The 19,600-nt window shown below is 37.9% G+C and overlaps 1 protein-coding gene across 7 annotated transcripts in view; it reads right to left on the bottom strand.

The window, feature by feature from the left end:
* The window catches only part of WDR37 (WD repeat domain 37), a 78,887-nt gene that overhangs the window by 26,299 nt on the left and 32,988 nt on the right, over positions 1–19,600 (bottom strand). For all 7 annotated transcript variants that reach the window (XM_025205764.1, XM_025205763.1, XM_025205762.1 and 4 more), the window contains 6 exons: positions 17,195–17,330; positions 16,022–16,093; positions 14,156–14,200; positions 12,279–12,355; positions 5,771–6,008; positions 5,042–5,183 (listed from right to left, as the gene is read on the bottom strand). In XM_025205764.1, the coding sequence (XP_025061549.1) occupies positions 5,042–5,183; positions 5,771–6,008; positions 12,279–12,355; positions 14,156–14,200; positions 16,022–16,093; positions 17,195–17,330 (710 nt within the window). The remainder of the gene's footprint in view (positions 1–5,041; positions 5,184–5,770; positions 6,009–12,278; positions 12,356–14,155; positions 14,201–16,021; positions 16,094–17,194; positions 17,331–19,600) is intronic.

Raw genomic sequence — 19,600 nt, 5'->3', positions numbered from 1 at the left:
TATGCCATGGATAAACTATGGTCCTATCAGTAAGAGGCAAATGCAATAGATGTTTAACAACCTCAGTAAGTTTTGCTTTCTGCTTTCCTGAATTTGGAAGCCTTCAAAAGTTTGAATGCCTTATGGTTGTCACAGATCATTTTCAGTGTTCAGTAAAAGGGTTATGGTGCCATCTGCTGGAAAATATCCTGAAAGTGCTGTCTGGATAGAATTAAAAGGTTAACAACCAGCGTTTAACTAAATGATTGTGAGAGGAATAGCCCGATAGCATAAGTAAAAGGAGTATTTAAGCACTGGGTTGATTTTCACCTTACTAAAATTCATACTTAATCATGGATGACTTGATCCTGCTCATTGAGATGAGCAAACAATATCCTTCACCAGAAAAGGAAATACACACTTAGATATAAAAGTGACTGGAAAGCCATATCACCTGACAGGCAAAAGGGGAGTGAGGAAAATCTGTTTGTAATGCAAATGCCAGCCGGACTCAATGATGATTTTGAATTTTAACCAGAACAAGTGGGAGTAGCAATCTGTGACTCTGGAGAATAAGTAGAAAGGATGAAAAACTGCAAGTTATTTACACCAATACCATCTAACCATGGCTACTGGAAAGAATCTACACCCACAAATGCTATTTTTATACAATTATATATAGTTAACTTCATGAAATACCTGTATGTCACCTATATCAATCATATAAAAGGTTAAGTTTAAAATCACTAGTACAAGCTAGGTCAGAATCCCACCACCTTCCCATCCACTAATAACAAAAGTCTGGAAGGGACAAGGTGGGCAATCAGGGAGTGACCCAAAAAGCAACTATACAATAAAATTTAGTCCAAAAAGGCTCAACAAGAATATCTACTTAAATACTCTTAAACACCACTGCCAAAAAACAGGTACCTGCTAAAAATGCTTAGACAAAAGAGAACCAAATCTCAAAAATTCAACATGCTATAGGAAACGTAAGGAGAAACAGGCACAGCCAATGCTTTGGGCCATTGCAAAAGCAAGAAATTTGTTACATAAACTACCCCCACCCCATATAACCTTTGGAAGTGAACTATGTGCAGTACCATAGAAGAAGGCACAAATTTCCAATGGCCTTCCCAACCTCAAATTTGCCAATCTGTTTAATGAGACATGCCAACCAGGTTGCTCAATACCACTAAGAACACAAGTGCATGCTGACCAGTGCATTCATGCAGTGGTTCAAAAGGAAGACAAAAGTAACTCACACACTAGACATATATTTAAAGATGGGAGCAGAGGGAAATTTTTCCTGCCATCTGCAGGCAGCCACCAGAAGTGCTGAAACAGAATCAATATAAGATATGCTTATACATTCTGTAAGCATATAAAAGTTGAAGAGTAAAAAGCAAGTGAACAAGGGAAGGAACTGCAACCCAGAAAGGGTTCCCACAGCCACCCACGCTTAGTCTTCTCACCTGCACACACAAACTGTGTGATTTCCTGTGATGAAGCAAATTCCATAAGACTCAAATTTTATTAGTATACTAAAAAAAGAATTCAGGCTATGGTGTGACAGTTTTGGAGCTGACCTGTAATAATTTAAAGATACGGTATGCCGACTTGGTTATTGAAATGTCTTTTACAACACTATATTGCTTTAACTGACTGGATGTTGGTATGGAATTACTGACTGAAAAATGGCAGCTCTAGGCAGCCACTTGCCAAGTGGCGTTCAAAAAGTTAGGACCAAATTAATGGTTCTTGACATTATCATCCCCAGGCAACTTTAAACAAAAAAACAAAAAAACCCTCTTCTCACAGGAACCAAGGACCTGATTAGATTAACATAAAGCATTTTGAGATAATTTAAAGAATATGCAAGGGAGCCAGTAATGGTTTGGATGAAGACCACAGGAAATAGCTTGCTCACTCTCGGGAACAACACTTCAGAAGGCAGGCAGGTGCAGATTATTTTTTAAAAATCCTCTCTAAAAATTTTGCTCCTGTTGTTAAATAGGTATTTTTGTTTTAGGGTAGCTTTTGGTCAGCACGTACCACTGGTCAGACTCCTAAAGGGAAGGACCAAACACATCTGAACAGAGTTGAACCTGCAGTCTAGTTACAGTAAACACAGAAGGTATTATTAGATGGATCCTGATCTAGAAGAGGGAGAACTGAGAAACTGTACAACAAATGAATGGGGAAAAAGGAGAGAGAGCGGTACACCCAAGCAGACCATAATTGGGACACAGGTGCCGTTAGCTCATAAGTGTAATAAATGCTACTTACTTCTGGTGTATAAGCTTAATATTTGCCCCATTATTATGGATGTTATTTATCTGTGCCATCACTTTTACACATTACACAGCTTCCAGTAGCAAATGCAACAGAGTTCCTATCAGTCTGGTTAATGAGAGCACTCTCAGCAACATATGAACAATTTGAGAAGACTGTACTCCACGACCTACTGGAAGGACACAACAGACAGAAACTGCCTGAAATGTGGTACCTGTTAAGTAAGGCACAGACCTATGGATTTCTTAATAAGGAATAATGTTTCTGATATTTGTCAGATAAGCTATAACTGCACTCAACCACACAATCTTTTGTACAAAGTTATTATTAAATACTATCTTTTTAGGGGCAAGGTCATAAGAAAGCATTCTTCTGCTGTGAAAGTTCTAAAGCTAAAATATAGTTTGATACAGGAGGGTTTCTTTAAATTGCCTACTGGTGAAGGCACTCTTTCTTACACCGTGCTGACCAAACTCTTTGGGTAAAGGGACTGACAGATGAGATATGCAAAAGGCAAAAAGATGGGCGACTGCCAGAAGCAGCAGTCTGAAGCTGAAGAAAGACCAACTAAAAAGTCTGTTTAAAGTCTGGCTCAAGAGTTAAAAAAAAAAAAAAAAAAAAAAACAAATAAAGCTCCCCCATTTATGTTTCAACTGGCAATCTTTAACTCCCTATCCTGTTCAGCCTTTCTAGTCTCTTGTGACCAATGCCATTTGATTTAATCAAGAACTGAGCAACGTACCGCATACACTGGTAAAACATCAGTTTCCAATCGCTGCATTTCTATTTTAATTCTAGATGCATAATTTGTGGCAGGTAGGTATACTATTTACAGCTTTTGTTAAAACAATACAGTAAAATTAACAACAGAATTGTACATAATGAAATTATAATAATAATAATAAATTATTTTACCAATAAACATATGGTCGGCATATAAATTATACCAATTTAAATTAAAACAAATGTAATACACTGACACAAAAAAGGTCAAATGAAGAGGCTGAATGTTATTAGAAATAAGCCAAATTGTTTTTTCCTCATTTGCTGACTGTTTAAAGTTTTCAGCCAAATGAGAAATCCATTTTCTTCTTATTTCAAAGAATGAAGAAGGCCATAAACTAATTAAATTAAATTATCTCTCTCATTCTTCCTGGAAGAACATATCCTGTCTGTATATGGGGTCTGCCATCACCTGCCCGTAATGACTGCACATCTTATTTGAGTGAATAACGGTTTAGTACTGGCTTCTTTTCTAGGCCAAAGGGTGCTTTATTTATCTTAAAAGAGGTAAAAAGTTTGAGAAGATCTCACTGCATACGTATCTAACTGCATGCAGGCATCTTTAATTATTACATTTATATCTTGTTTTAAATATTGGGAGGGGGGGTGGTATTGGGTCAGTGTCAGCATGTGTCCTAGACCATTTGTCTGGAAAAGAATATGAATGTTATTTAACCATCCATATATGGGTTTATTTTGAACGGTAGAGGCTTCTAAAATGCACTTCTTGGAGTATCTGATGTTGGTTAATAATTAGAGCCTGTTTCCCTAATTTAGAGTCCTTAATTGAGCTAAAATTGCTGACAAACAGCTGTTTCAGATCTCACAATTTGTGAGCACTAAATTACAAAGGATGCATGAGCATTAAACACAGGTGTAACTCCTCCTGTTCAAAGAAAACAACTTAAATGGCAACAGACCTGTTTCAGCCAACTCTGCTATTAGGACAGAGTTTGGTAAATGGTTAACTACAATACATTTATACTCATCATCAATTGTGGAGGTTCCATTCTTCACATAAGGTTGATCTGAGAGCTGGGAGAGGAAAAGTGAACACTCAAACCCAGTTATCAGGCAAGTTAAAAGTTTGGTGAAGCTAAAATGGAAATTTTTAATTGTTAATGAAGGGAAACTGAATTTAAAAAAAAAAAAGTTAGTTCTCACTTCATCATGAAAAAAAGAAGAGCAAGAAACAGCCTCCTGGTATTCAAGCTTTCATGTAAGTTTCTAAACCTTCAAAACTATTGAGTCCGGGAAATAAACAATGGTTTTTCTACTGCTTACTGTATATCTTTTTAGGATTTTGTTGCTGCTGTTGCGCTTGTTTTTAAAATAAAAAATTAACATCTTGCTACTATATTAAGATATTCTCACAGTTATATAGCTTCTGTAATGTCAGCAGATTAGCAAGAAATCTTAAAGCATGCAAATATAGAGTCAACGTAAAATATAAGTCCTTTTCAACAGGTACAGCTGATCCGCATCTAAATTTACATGCTATTCATTTACACATAAAATACATGCAAAAGGAAAAATAGTCTAAATGAGACAGTATAGAGAATTAAACATGCTTTTCCTTTGTTTTGTTGGAGTTCGCTATACGTCATCTTTATTCCACAGTTAGGGAGAAAAGAAATTTGTTTCAATGAACAATATGGTATAATATGGTTCCTAAACCAAAACATAACTTTCCTTACAAGATCTTTTAAAGTTTAATTGTACAAAGTTTCAGCTACTTACTAATACTTACTGCAAGTAACACAATTAAGCGTCCTCAGTGTTGTTTTGGTATTTAAAACACCACAAAGTGCACCTGAGGGAGTATAGTGAGGGATTTTAGTGAGAGACCAAGTCTCTTAAAACAATATAAGGAAGAACTTAACCTCAGAAGCACCAAGGCAAAGAACCCTTTGCAAAAGATTATTAACGGAATACATTTATCCCTTCTGAATATGTAAAAGCCTATGAAACAACTGTCACTTACTCTGTGTGGCCCTGAAAGACATTCACAGAATGGATAGAAGGATCTCTGAAATCCCACAGACGGAAGGTTGTATCACGTGATGAAGTCACCACAAGACGTTGGGTGGGATGTGTACAACAATGTGTTAGCTCTTGGTCATGCCCTACAACCACAGATGAGAACATATAAGGTAACGAAAATGCAAGACTTTTCATTCCCACAAACATCTGGAATGAAATGCTGATTGGACACAATTTCTGCAAAAAACCAAAACAAAGCAAAAAAAAAAAAAAAACCCCCCAAAGAAAATGACACACTGGATTCTACTCATCTTACTGCCCTTGCAGAGGATTAGAGCTCTGAAAGTCAGTTTAATAACTCTTATTTCATATGAACATTAAACCGGCCATAAGTTACTGCTATTGAATGTGCCACCATTACAACAAAAAGCAAAGCCATTGCTCAGAAAAATACTGCTTTCCATTTCAATACTACCCCTCAGTTGTGTAGCATAAAGTCCCACAAACATCACATGATTCTCATATCTACAGCACTCTCAGGACTAACATCTTATGAACTTTGGTGCCATATTAATTCACATTTCTTGCAACAGCTTTATTAAGTTTCTTTCAGCCCTCAAAAGGATGTTACTTATCCAGAAAAGCCAGAAACGTTTGCAAGTAACAAACTATCACAAAGGAAATCAGTTAAAAGTTAAAAATTTTTCGTGAGAACAAGAGAGAAAGATACCTGTCAGAGAATGAACAAGTTCTGATGTCTCCACTTCATACAGGTTTGCTGTCCTATCCCATGAAGCTGTTACAACTTGCTTCCCTCCAACCAACCAGTCAGCTGCTATAACCACTCCCTGATGGCTTTTAAGGGATGTTAAGGGAGCTCGTATAGTTGGACAGTCACTAGAAGCATCTCCGTCTCCATCAGGTTCATCTTTATCTGAGAACTCAATTTCATCTTCCCCAGATATTTGCTGTTAATTTCAAGAGTACAAATATGAGTGATTGGTTCATATATTAATGATAAGCTGTACTTAACTGTTTTTGCTTTTTTGAAGAAACCATCTATTCTTAATACTGAAGAATCTACCCTACTATAATCAAGCTTCTGTTATCAGAGACTTATGGCAGCAGGAAAATAACGTCAAAGCTATGTAGCATGCTATTCTTTAGTAAAGTTTATGAATCCCCTCAGACTGGATTTGTGGTCTTAATTATCACTAGCCAATAAATTCTTAAGGTAATTAGTCTCATCGTTACACCTTTAATTTTTTGGCAGACTGTTATCCATCCTTAGTATCCTCCAAACACATTCTTAATACCAAATCCAAAATGGCAATTATCCAGGAAAAATCCTGTAACATTTTAAAACTTTAACTCTTTAAAGTTGGCAATATCTTTTGAAGCATTTTCTTACCTCAGTAAAAAAAAAAAAAAAAAAAAGCTAGTAATGTTTAAATTCATTTACCATCAATTAAACAAAAGCAAGAAGGTGCTATGAAACATGGCTCTATAAATCATACCTAAATGATTAATACACTGTAGTACCTGACGGTGGCCATAATGATCCAGGGAAAAAGCGAGAAGCAAGATTCATTTGGTAATATTTTTTTATTGGATCACTCTTTTTATTGGACACCTTTCAACAGCCTACACTTCCTTCAAACTAGTCATAACCATGAACACAAATATTGTCCTCTAGTGTGTCAGCCTATTCATGAGCCATCTTGAAAACTAAAAGTCCTTATAAAATTGTACCAAGCCTGCTGTTGATACAGGATGACATTATCTACAATATATGAATGACATCATCTAGACCAGAGGTTTGCACCTTTTCTTATTGAGTACCCCCTTCCAGGTTTACCAGATGCCCGTGTACACCTACCTGCTTACACCATGTTTTAACCCCTTAAATGCCAATTATTATTATAGTGAAAATTAAATCCATTACATAATTTCTCCTGTGTACCCCCTGAGATGTCTTGTGTACCAACAGAGTTACACATAACACAGTATGGGAACCCCCGATTTAGACAGAGCACCTGGATTTGCTAACTGAAGCTGCAGTGAAAATCAACAATTACCACCTCTCCGTCAAAATCCTCTCCATCAAATTCTCTCTGGAACACTCTTACACTAACATCAAAATTTCTAGACACAATTATACATACCCAGAATAGCACTCTATTAACAACTGCATACATTTATCTCTACAAGGTAAGAGCATCACACTTTTTTCTACAAATATTAATCTGAATACACCAAGACAACAATAATCTATAGCCAGACCCTCAGGGAGTTTATACAAGTGCTCAAGGTGTGTGCGTGTGCATGCACGTGCGTGTAGGGGAGGAGGCTTTAATTAAAGAAGTTAAGAAGCTGCTCTAATTAAAGCTTCTGGAGCATCACTTGTATCATTGTCCCCGCACTAAAAAATGGGGGTGGGGGTGCTTTAACTAAAATTCGTCAAACGAGCTTTAAAGGCGCCCTCACCACCATTTTTCAAGTTCAGGGACACTGATACACATGACGCTGGAGTCTGCTGGAGCGCAGTAGTTACACCACAGCTCCAGCAGACTCAATTAATCGAACCTGCTCCAATATGCTGCAATTACAGCATGTCGGAGCAGCCTCACTGCACGTGTCTAGGCACCCTCAGATACTACCACATCTGATGTGCTTGACACCCGCTTTGCTTACCTATAGATTGCTGGCACCCAACACAAAAGCTCCACAAGAAAATGAAGCTTCATCTTTGAACAAGCCTCCCGAATACCTAGCACAACCTCTTACCCCCAAATTGTCACTTGCCACCCTCTACCATAAAGAAAGGATCTTTGTACCAGGTATTAGAAACTTGCACTTGAATTAAATCATACCTTGAAAAAAAAAAAAAAATATATTCTCCAACCACCTCTAATTTCTGGCTTTCAAACAATCCCCCCAACCTCACCAAATTAATCAGAAATGAACTCTACTGATCAAACACCAACAGACTAAACAACAAATGCAAAACCTACCGAGACATCTCCAGTCACTGGACTCAAGACACCTCACAACAAAACTATCCACCACATCTTTACACAAAACTTGATCCCCTCATCCACTGCACCAAATGCCCTTATAGAAACTACATGGGTGAAACGAAGTCAGCCTTACACACCAGAATGAACACTCAAAGGAAGAGGAGAAACACCCATTCATGAACAACCACTGGAAGAACACTTTTCACAAACAACCTTCACAGTACTTTTCCTTAAGGAAAACCTATGCAATACTTTAAGATAATGATCCTGGGAACAAAAATTCATCACTTTAAGGGACATCAAGAAGCAGGGACTTTAATTAGGCAATAATTTTATGGCTCATAATTTACCTGCTCCTCTGTTAAGCTATCTGGGTCACAGCTGCTAAATGTCCTCTTCTCTTTTGAATGGTCTTATTCTTTTACATAATTAGGTTTATCTATTTCAACAGTTCTTTATTTGATCTGTAATTACTTCTAACAACTTCCCTTTGCTCCACAGGTTTACTGCCCACTATAGTTTTTAAATGATCACTTTCATTTACATAATAGGGTTAAACAAAAACAATTATTCTACCTGGCATTTAGCTTAGGCTCCATTTGCTTCTTTCCCAGATACGAAGTGTATTGTGTGCCTGAAAGGCTGCCTAACATCTCTCCCAACTACAAAGTTGGTCCAATAAAAAAAAAAGATAAAGACAAACAAATTTTCCCAAATTCCAGGCAGGAGAGGCAAAGCTTAGAAGCCAGCTAACATGTGATTTAAGTAGCGAATAGATATGCTGTTAGCATTGTCGGTATTTCCACTGCAACCTTCCATTTTCAGATGAACCACTATTTCAAACCATTTAGTAATTATTTCTCATACAAATGTAAAAATCCTTTCAAGTTAAAGTTACCAGGGTCATTTTATTTACTGAGGGGAGGTCTCTAAGTTTAGTTGGGACAAGGGATGTAAAAAGTTAATACCAAACTGACAGTGAAAAGGTCTGGTGGTATTCAATCATATATCTGGATTTAGCACTTTTTATTTTAAAATAACTGAACAAATGCTCCTCTTAGCACCTGAATGTGGTCATAAAGTGGTGATTTCCTTTTGCAGCTGAGAGGTACAGAAGTTAATTTGTCCACGGTGTAGAAGCCAAAGGCCCCTATAGATGTACAGGGAGTTGGCACTGGAAATCCAGCACGTTGGAGAATACTTAAATCACAGAATCATAGAATCGAAGGACCAGAAGGGGCCTGCAAGATCATCAAGTCCAGTCCCCTGTCATGGGCAGGAAGTTATTGGGCTCAAACAAGCTCAACAAGGTGCTTATCCAGCCTCATCTTGAACATCTCCAAGGACAGAGACTGCACCATCGCTGCTGGGAATATGTTCCAGATTCTAGCAACCCTTAGAGAAAAAAGTTTTTTCTTATGTCCCACCTAAATTTTCCCTTTTAGCTTGTGCCCACTGGTCCTTGTCCTCTCTTGAGGTGCCTTCCTGAAGAGTTGTTTGCCTAGATCTTGATGCTCATCCCTAAAGTACTTGTAGGTGGCTATCAAGTCACCTCTCAGTCTTCTCTTATTCAGACTGAACAGGCCCAGTTCCCAGAGTCTCTCATAGGACCTATCCTCCAGGGCCCTAATCATATGGGTGGCCCTTCTCTGTACCCTCTCAAGCTTATCCACATGCTTCCTGAAATGCGGTGCCAAAAACTGGACACAGTACTCCAGCTGTGGCCTCACCGACAAACAGAGGGAGAAGCACCAGTGGTCCCTGTAAGCTGCGCTGCATGCATGGTCATGCAGGTGTACTCATGCCGTGCTGTCAGGCACGCCTGTGTGGCCACACACACCACACAGCTTACAGGGAGCTGAAACTCGCCTCCCTGGATCTATTGGCAACACATCGGCTGATGCACGCCAGAGTTCTATTTGCCACGCTGGCAACCTCATAGCACTGCTGGCTCATGTTCATCTTCCAGTCGATTGTGACCCTCAACTCCCATTCAGATGCTGTGCCAGCCAGTGTACCACTACCCATTACTTGATTATTTGAATCTGCTGGAGCATGGAAATAAACGTGCTCCAGCAAACTCTAGCATCACGTGTATCAGCTTCCCCACACTGGAAAATGGCAGCAGGGCACTTGGAACTAAAGCTTGATCGATGAGCAGCCAGCCATCATTTTTCAACATGGAGAATGCTGATACATGTAATATTCGGGTGCTTTTAATTAGCACAGCATGCTACTTAAAGTGCCCCCCTAAAGCCCCTCCCAAAGCACATGTAAAAATGCAATAAGAATCTGATTCTGGTGAATGCAGTTGCTTCTGTCTTTCTGCATACACTGATCTACCCATGAAAACACATTTACATCCTCTGTCAAGAAGAAAAATTTGTTTAATATATATGGGGGGTTTTTCTACCCTCTTTGTGAAAAAGTTCTCTCCTAATATCTAACCTAAATTGTCACTGATGCAACTTGAGACCACTGCTCCCCTGTTCTGTCATCTGTCATTACTTAGAAGTCTAGCTCCTTTCTCTTTGGAACCCCCCCTTCAGGTAGTTGAAGGTTGCTATTAAACTCCCCCGTCTTCTCTTCTCCAGACTAAATAGGCCCAGTTTCCTCAGCACCCCCTAACCATTTTGCTGCCCTCCACTGGACTCTCTCCAATTTGTCCACATCCATTCTATGCGTGTGGGGAGGAGAGGGGAGGAACCGAAACTGGACACAGGACCCCATAGGTGGCCTCACTAGTGCTGAATAGAGGGGAATAATCACTTCCTTTGATATGCTGCCAACAATCCTACTAAGGCAGCCCAGAGTGTTGTTGGCCTTCTTTGTAACAAGGTGGGTGATGATCTCATACAATGAAAGAGGACACCAGTATATTATTCACACAGTAACAGGCTAATTTGTTTTGCATGGCAGCTGCTGCATCTTAGCCTAAAAAGGTATACCATATCTATTACATGGAAACATGGCACAGATTAACCTGGTCTGGCTCCATCTCATGAAGGGTGGGGCCACACTAATCATATGCAACAGGGGGACTCTGGGTGAACTGTTTGGAGCCCCATTCGGTGATATCTGACAGACATTTAAGGTGGTTAAAAAACAGGACTCATTGGAAATGGAAAATAAAGGTGCAGCTCAGCTGTGGGAATGAAGAGGAAGTTGAGATGTATTCAATGTGGTGGCTCACCATGACTTTAAAAAAAGAGTCAGCAGTGAAGGGGACTGAGCACAGTGGGCACTACCCTATATCTTACACCAACCTGTCCTTGTGGTACGTTCACATCTCTGGCAGGGGAAGTACCCTTACCAAGGCGATATAAAAACGGCAACATTTAGTGGAGGATTCTGCCCTTGTCTGCTTGCGGACAGGACTCCATATGAGAGCTTCATAGTTAGTTTCCCACTGGCCAGCTTCCAGTGGGAGGGTCTCAGCTACACATAGACTTCATGGAAATGAGAAACTCCTTCCTAGCTTGTTCCTGCAGCCGTAAGGCTGAGGGCAAGCAAAACTTGTGGGCACCTAAACCCCAAGCCTCTGGGCTTGCATATAGGATGCCTGCCAAAGGATTTGGAAGTATCTAAATTCCCAGGCTGGGGTGGAGGATACTTGCTAGTATCAGGGTCACATATGGTTCCTGAATGATTCAAACAGATTTGGATTTGAGCTGGCTAATTTGACCTGGGACATAATTTAATTTTTGTTATGTAAAAAGATTTCCATCATTATGTTTGCCCCAATGTCTGGTATACATGTTTTATAGGTTTGTGCTTAGTGCTGACTACATTTAATCAACTTCATAGTTGGTGCTGCTCTGACAGCAGCTTAAGTCATAGATAATGTATTTAGTGAGGTTTCCTTGTATGCAAATGTAAGACAAGGGGTTCCCCCCTTCCCCTGTTGGCTAGGGGGAATAAAAGCTCGTCTTATATAGTATATGTACTTGAATATTGCTAACTTAGGCAATTCTTCATTCACCCAATTAAACTTGAAGTTTCAGATTCAGTTCGGTAAGGTATGGCTTGGAAATATAAAGGAATACTATATGAAAATTAATTAAATTTAGAACTTTGTAAAAGAATATTTTAAATCTAGAATTTGGGCCAAATCTCAGAGTCCCTTTAATTAACGATGAGCATTTCCACATGTCACAACAGCTAAATCAGATGAAGCTATCCCAAGAACAGTTTATTCTCAGTCAGTTTACTGCTTACATTGCAGTCTGCAGTTGGCTGAGGCGTGGGCAACTGAACCATGTATCTCCAGATGTGAGCTGTCTGGTCTCCAGACGCTGTAGAGAGAGACTGGATAAGTATGTTTCCATAAATGTAATACACAAGTTTTGATTTTTTATACATTTTGGCAGTGTTGCTTAACGCATTAAAAAAAAACAACTACCAAATATTGTTAATCACCATTTTGGTAAATCACAAAATAACTGTTTTCCATGCTTCAATATTGTTGAGCTCATGATTCATTAGGCAAAATGGGAGAAGTCATCCAACTTAATTACTTGCAAAATGAAAACATTAAGTTTCTTCGGTGAAAGTTTTCCATCGAAAATACTGTATACAGTAAAATCCCTGTTATGCGGCATTCTACAAGCCGGAATACTCTTATTAACCAGAATTTCCAGGCGGCTGACTGGTCATGGGGGAGGGGGCAGGGAAAGCTGGCACATGGTGGCTGCCACCACCCAGTGCTGCCGCTGCTCCACGTGCAGCCACCACCAGCCCCACCCCCACATGCGACTGCCGCCACTCCATTCCTCCCCCCCACCATGTTATCTGCTTCAAGTAACCGGAATTTTTACGTAACCAGCACCCAGCATTCCCCACTCATGCTGGATAATAGGGATTTTACTGTATATAACAGTCTCCTTACTACACTATACTAACATGCTCACATGAGATTTTATATTGTTAAACGGTACTTCGTATTATCAGGATTTTTAGAAAAAGCAAGTTCCCCTTCAAGCAAGGATTTTTTCCACCACAGATGTACAGAGAAATCCAAACAACCAAATGTAAAATTATATTTTGAACTTAAACTCATTACTTGTTATATGAAGAAAATCTAAATCTGTGTGTGGCAACTGAATTAGTAATACTAATTTATCTTTATGTGGTGGCAGCCTCTCAATACAAGGGTGACAATCTTCCAAGTAAATAGGAAAGTCATTGGTGAGTCTGTAAATGACTGAAGACTGATCCAAAAATCAGGGGACCAGCAGCTCCTGGCAACAGCCGGGTTGCAAGTGCCAGTTCCACTGCCCTAAAAGGTTGCTGACCCCTGATCTAGAGTATTCTTGTGTCTATAATTATAGTGGTTTATAATCCCATGCAGAACTGTTAGATGAAGGAGGTGGTAAAAGCAAAGCAACACTTAAAGTTGATGTAAAAATATAATGATTTCTAGCTTCAATATTCTGCCTTTTTAAAGTTGTATTATTTCACTCCTGCTAGAGAATAAACTTTGAAAATTTTCAAAATTGAGGATTGGCTATTTTTCAGAGGCTTGCATCTCAGAAATGACTTGTAAGAAAAACTTAAAATTAAAAACAATTTAACTCTGGCTTGAATCCCAAAGCTAGCACTTTAGCTGCTGGACCATAAAACACATACATCACATTGCAACCGATTTCTATCACAAGGCTGCACTGATGATGTCCTTCCCTTTACGAAAGTAGTCATGAACTGTCAAAAGTTCATAGGGACATAGTTGTCACTATAACAGACAGAACCCCTCCTTGTGAAGTCTCATTTTTCTATGTCAAAAGATATCATTAGAATCGTGTTACTTGGAAAAAAATTAAAATAAAAAAGTTATATAATAACATAATGCTTCTTTCTATGAGCATCTGAGTGCATGGTGTTTCCCAGCACAGAAGAGAACGGCCCTGCACCAAAGAATTAACTAAATCTGAACAAAACAGAGATAGAAAAGGACATAAGATGGCAGGTACAACATCAAAAAAAGATTCTGCCACTGAGCAAAGGTTACTATATGGCTCATTATAGCAAGAAGATTGCATGTATTTTGTTATTTAGGTTTGACTAAATAATTTTAGTTAAATAAAAGCTGTACATACCTGTGAGAGCTACTTGCTCTGATGGATGGAACTTTACGGAATTTACTGTGCAAGATAAAAATGAAGTTTTAGGCCAACAAAATCAGAGCACAAAAGGTCTGTTAAGGCAAAAATCACTTCATAAATGTTTACAATTTTAAGAACTAAGAAGCAGTGGAGTAATAATTCTATAGGTTAATTTAATATTAGTTTCATACACATATGTTAAATCAGTGTCTTAAAGGCACATAAACCAAGTCTGCAATTTATGCACCAAGATGATTACAAGAACAGCAAGGACTTTTTAATAAAACTACTTCCTGGATCTAAGAGAAAATTTTAATGTTATATGGTATGAACAAGCTAAGGGAATAACTTCTGGCTTTCTTACAGATTAGCCTAACAGATTTAACTTTTATCACCTTCTGGGAAAATTCTGCAAGGTTCTATATCTATTTCTATGCCTAAAACAATGAAAGCATTTACATTATATCAACAAACGTTTCCTGATGCTAGGCGTTTCTATTTTTCAATTATGCTTTAGCAAGGAATATGTAATTTAATTCATGATCGATTTAGTTTTCCCTTAAGGCCCCAGTGGAGAGCTGTTTTCTAAAGGATTTAAATGAAAACACTTTTTCCTAATAATTGCTGGTGAAGCCTCATGGAACTAGAACATATCTATGCTATGACAGAGTCCTGTAACAGACTTACAAAGAGTGAAGTACAATACTAAGAGAGTCCTCCAGACGTTATAGACTAACACTTGAAATTTACATAGCACTTAGTTCAAACTTTTTATACTACACATTTTACATTTCTTTAGTGTCCGTATGTATCCCTTATAAAACACCTTTCTATAAAAGTACTGTCACTTAGACTAAATATTATTAAGATGAAGATATTTTAAAAAACATAACATTAAGGAAAATAATTCTATACAGTTCTTGACTTCTCTAATAAATTTAGAAAGGTAACTCTCAAATTTTTCATACAAGACTAATTCCACAGGGGAACATACTGCTTAAGAGCAGTAACTGGTATATTCTGTAGTATACTCTTCATGTATAAGTTAAGCAATACAATTCTTATATCTGTATGAGTTAAGACAATTTAGGAACTTAAGCATTATGTGGTTTTCTGTATATAAACTATATACAATTATTTTATTAAAACCACACAGAACTGTTACCGCTTTCACATTTATCCAATTAGCCACTTAAAAATGAGTATCTGCATGCAAATAAGCTGACTGAGACTTTCAGGTTGATTTTACAAAGATTACTGTATCCCTATTAAGATGACAACGGGCTTGAAATATCTGAAAGCACATTCAGTAATTAAAGAGGTCCTAAAAAAAGGGTATTACTCAATTTTGTTTATGATCACAATCATACAATACATTTAAGGAGTTATATACCAAAGAAGCCAGCACAGAATCGTGCTTTCAGTTGCTTAAGTTTGACTTCTTAGAAGCTTCACTCAACAGTGCTGAATTCTTTGAAACTGTTTGGGCTCAGATTTTCATGCAAGATGTCTGCTCTAAATCGACTTTCCCCCACCAAAAAAATTCAGTGAAAATGTTTCAACAACTTCAGAGAACAAGGCCAGGGAGTACTGCATTTTTACAGCTTTATTGTTTTTCAATGTAGTTTTGTGCATTACAATTTATTATACATTAAACATTTACAGAGACACATTAAAACTTACTTAAAAGAACAGTATATTAGAAAATGTTTTCAGCATAATAAAACTTAGGAGGAGCTTTACAAGGAGTTTATGAATATTGCTGCCTAATAGACTGAAGGCATTATAGAAATCTTAATAGGTGTATACACTTTCCCCCCCTACAAAAATGTTATTAACTTTGTTCTTGTGCATCCTTACCTGATCCAACATGCCCTACATACTTGACAAGGCACTTCCCAGTTTCTATGCTCCACAGCATAGCAGTATGATCTACAAAGGTAAAACAGAAATATATGTAAACATTTTTTCATTATTATTCTGAAAAAATCATTTTGACCTCTTAGATCACAGTATAATTATCACTAAAAGGAAACTGTAGAATAAGTCTGTTTTTCTAGAAGTAGTTCTTATGTTAAAAGAAAATGTAAATTTTAAAGTTTCCAATTACTACAACTAAAAATGTAGCCCCAGTTACAAAAAATAGAACACACTATCCAATCTAGAGATAGAAAAGCTTCACTTTCCCAAATGCTTGTCCAAGATAAAGATTTGTTGGAAAGTGATGCTGGTGTTGCTAATACTATTTAAATTAAACCAGTGGGCTATAGTATCTGTTCCCTCTAATGAAGGAATTTCTAAAGTTCTCAAATTCTGGTCTTTACAGATCCTTTGGCTATTTCAAGCCCTTAAGACAGCATTAGTAACTAAGTGTGTTTTTAAACTATACAGCTAAGAGGCCATACATATTTAGTGTATGTAAACTGTGACAACTACATCTTTTGCATCTCCTGGGAACAAAAAGAAAAAATTCAGCCACAGCAGTATCAGATACTGCTACACAACCATGTCATTTCCTCCTATTGTAACGATACCTACATAAGCAGTGGGTAGTATACTATGGTATACTAGGTGAAAGCCCTCTAAAGTAAGAAAGACACGCCATCTTTCAACCCCCACTCAAGAGGAACCATAAAAATTCCTGCCAAGGTATGCTGGCTAGCCATAATTTGTAAATGGATTATGACTATACTTCAGGGTCTCAAAACTCAAATGATTTAAGAGACTCAACAAGGATGCTTGAGCTGCACTCAAACCAAAAAGATCTTTGGGGGTGGATTATGAACCCCCTCAAGGGTTTTGAATCTACCAAACCTCCTTAAAAATGTTTTACTGATAAGCCTATACAACTAACAGAAATAAATTTAAGTAAATAAAGTACATCAAAATAAGATTTAAGAAATCCAGTAAGAAATTCTCTTATACGCAGTGTAACTAAGCTTTTATGTATGCTTTAGATTTATTCAGACAATTCATTTGAACTCTATTCAGATATTTTGATAGTTACTGGAGTTAAAACACACAAAATATTACCAGCAGATGCAGTTCCCAACACCACTGGCTGAGTTTTCGTGACACTGACATCCCAAATACCATCCCTGTGGCCAACATACTCCTTCACCAATTGACATATTGCCCTTGATGTTGTAGTTTTGAAACTGGATACAATCTAAAATAGAGAGACCAATATGTTTTTTATATCAATGTGCAAATGTTAGGTACTTACTGCCCAAATTACTTTTGCTAACATAACACTAGACTTTCCCCTTTTAATTAAAAAAAACAAACAAACAATGAAGGTCTAACATTTTTCTTATTATCATTTGTTAATCTCTCTAACTGCAGGAAAATAAAATCTTTGAATAAAAATAAGCTCATGTTCTCTAAAGAAAATGGGACAAACTCCAGGGTTATGAAAGTGCAATCCCATGAAACCCAGTGATGTTGCACAGGCACAGTACATGGTCTTTCCATTTGGTCTGACAGGAGGGCCTAGACCATGAGAAATTTCCTTTCCCTCCTTTCCCACAAGAGTTAAGTGTCTGAAGCCTGGGAGACAACCTGCATTGTGATGTCTCATTTGAACTGTATGTCTTCAGAAAGTTATTGTTTTCCTATATACCATGAAGAGCTGGTCACAATCTGGAAACATGTCTACGTAAAAAAAATTAAGTGGCACTACTTTCTTAAAAACTGCAAAAAACATCTATGTTCTATGCCTAAGAATTAACCTACAAGCATAAACCAGCCCTACTGGCATAAATAAGTTTCAAACCATCCGAACCACTTACTAAGTACATAACTTCAGACACAGCATTGGCAGGGGAAATTTTTTTTCTTTTATTAAATCCAAATTAGTATTTATGCAAGCTAACAAACATCAAAAATCCAAAACTAAGACAACTTCCAATCATCATTAGATTCTATACATGGAATATTTATAAATTTATTATAATTTTCCATGTACAGGATTTAATTATTGGCGTGTCATCTTAAACCTACCCGCCCCCACACCAACTGCTACCATGAGGAAAGCAGCCAGCATCAGGGGCACTGAGCAGCAGGCAGCTTAACCTCTACCTCTGCCCCTTGCCCCTTGCCCCCCTACTCTTTGTCCCCCCTGCTGCTTACCCTGCCAACAGTGCCTGTGCCCCGCTTCCTCTGCTCCATTTCCCTAGCAGCTTCTGCAGCCTCTGCCCACAGCTTCTACTCACTGCCTGCTGAAGCCTCTGTCCCCACTGCAGCCCCCAGAGCGGCTGGAGCTGCACTTGATGGTAAGCATTGGGGGAAGGGGGAGGCATGCAGGCAGCTGCTATGGCTCTGGCTCCAATGCTGAACCTAGGTCAAGGCCAGAGTCAGAGCTGTAGCAGCTGCATTCCCTCCCCTCCCAAATCCAAGATGAGGGGCTTCCCCCCCAACAACACGTTGAATGAGGGGGGGAACCTCGTCTGGGATTTGAATAAATATGGTAAGTGTCTATAGAGAGATGGCGTAACACAAAGAAGGGGCGCAACACTGTATGCAATATTGTATTTTTCACCAGCTTTGAGGGTCCTTTAACAAGACTACTGTGAGGATAATGGACATTTAATTAAATTCTTTTTAAGAGGGAAAACTTTTAATAAGAGAATTATGAACATACGCTTAAATTTATGTAACCAGAGCCTAAAAAAGTCAAAACCTTGAATTTACGGTGTTTTGACTTGAAAGCAATATAGGTTTTAAATAATTAAATTCTACACTACAGTTACAATGAACTTCCTCTGTTAGAAGATTTAACTGTAAAGTAATACTAAGAACAAAGTTCTATTCATCTGTTTGATATCAAAAAAGCAGGTCTTCAAAAGTCATTTCATTAAGATGTACACTCAAATTACTATAGAAAAGACAGATTTAAGAAAATGTTGGGGAGAACGTTGAGAATTAAATTAGTCCAAGATTTTTGCATGTCAGTTTTGTAATGATGAAACCCTGTATAAAGTCAAAATTCAATGGTTAATAAGCATAACAGTTTCATATCAGTAGAAGCAACAATCATTTAATGATGCATTAAAAAAGAAATGGGTTAGTTCTCACAAAATGAGGCAAAGGTTATTAGTTCAACCATACTGCAAAATTGATTGTAAAAGACTTGAAAACAATCCTAGGATGCAACTTTAATATAAATCTCCATAAAACAAATGGAGGCATGTATGAGTGGAACATAAGAATTGAAATTACAGAAGGGACTAACATAACTCTCAACTGTTTAGCAAAATCCAAACCTTAAGACTCCCAAGTCCCCACACTAAATCTCAAGGATGTCATCACAAATCAACTAAGGAAATTTCATTTTTGGCTTCATTTTTTCAAGTCCGTGTGTTCACATGCACATTTTTTCCCCCCGCTTGCCATTAAACTGTCTCTGGAAAACTGTTTCCAGAACATACACTTATCAGG

Source organism: Alligator sinensis, unplaced genomic scaffold, assembly GCF_000455745.1.
Source record: "Alligator sinensis unplaced genomic scaffold, ASM45574v1 scaffold370_1, whole genome shotgun sequence".
Classification (NCBI taxonomy): domain Eukaryota; kingdom Metazoa; phylum Chordata; order Crocodylia; family Alligatoridae; genus Alligator; species Alligator sinensis.
This window is presented reverse-complemented; position numbering and strand designations above follow the sequence as displayed.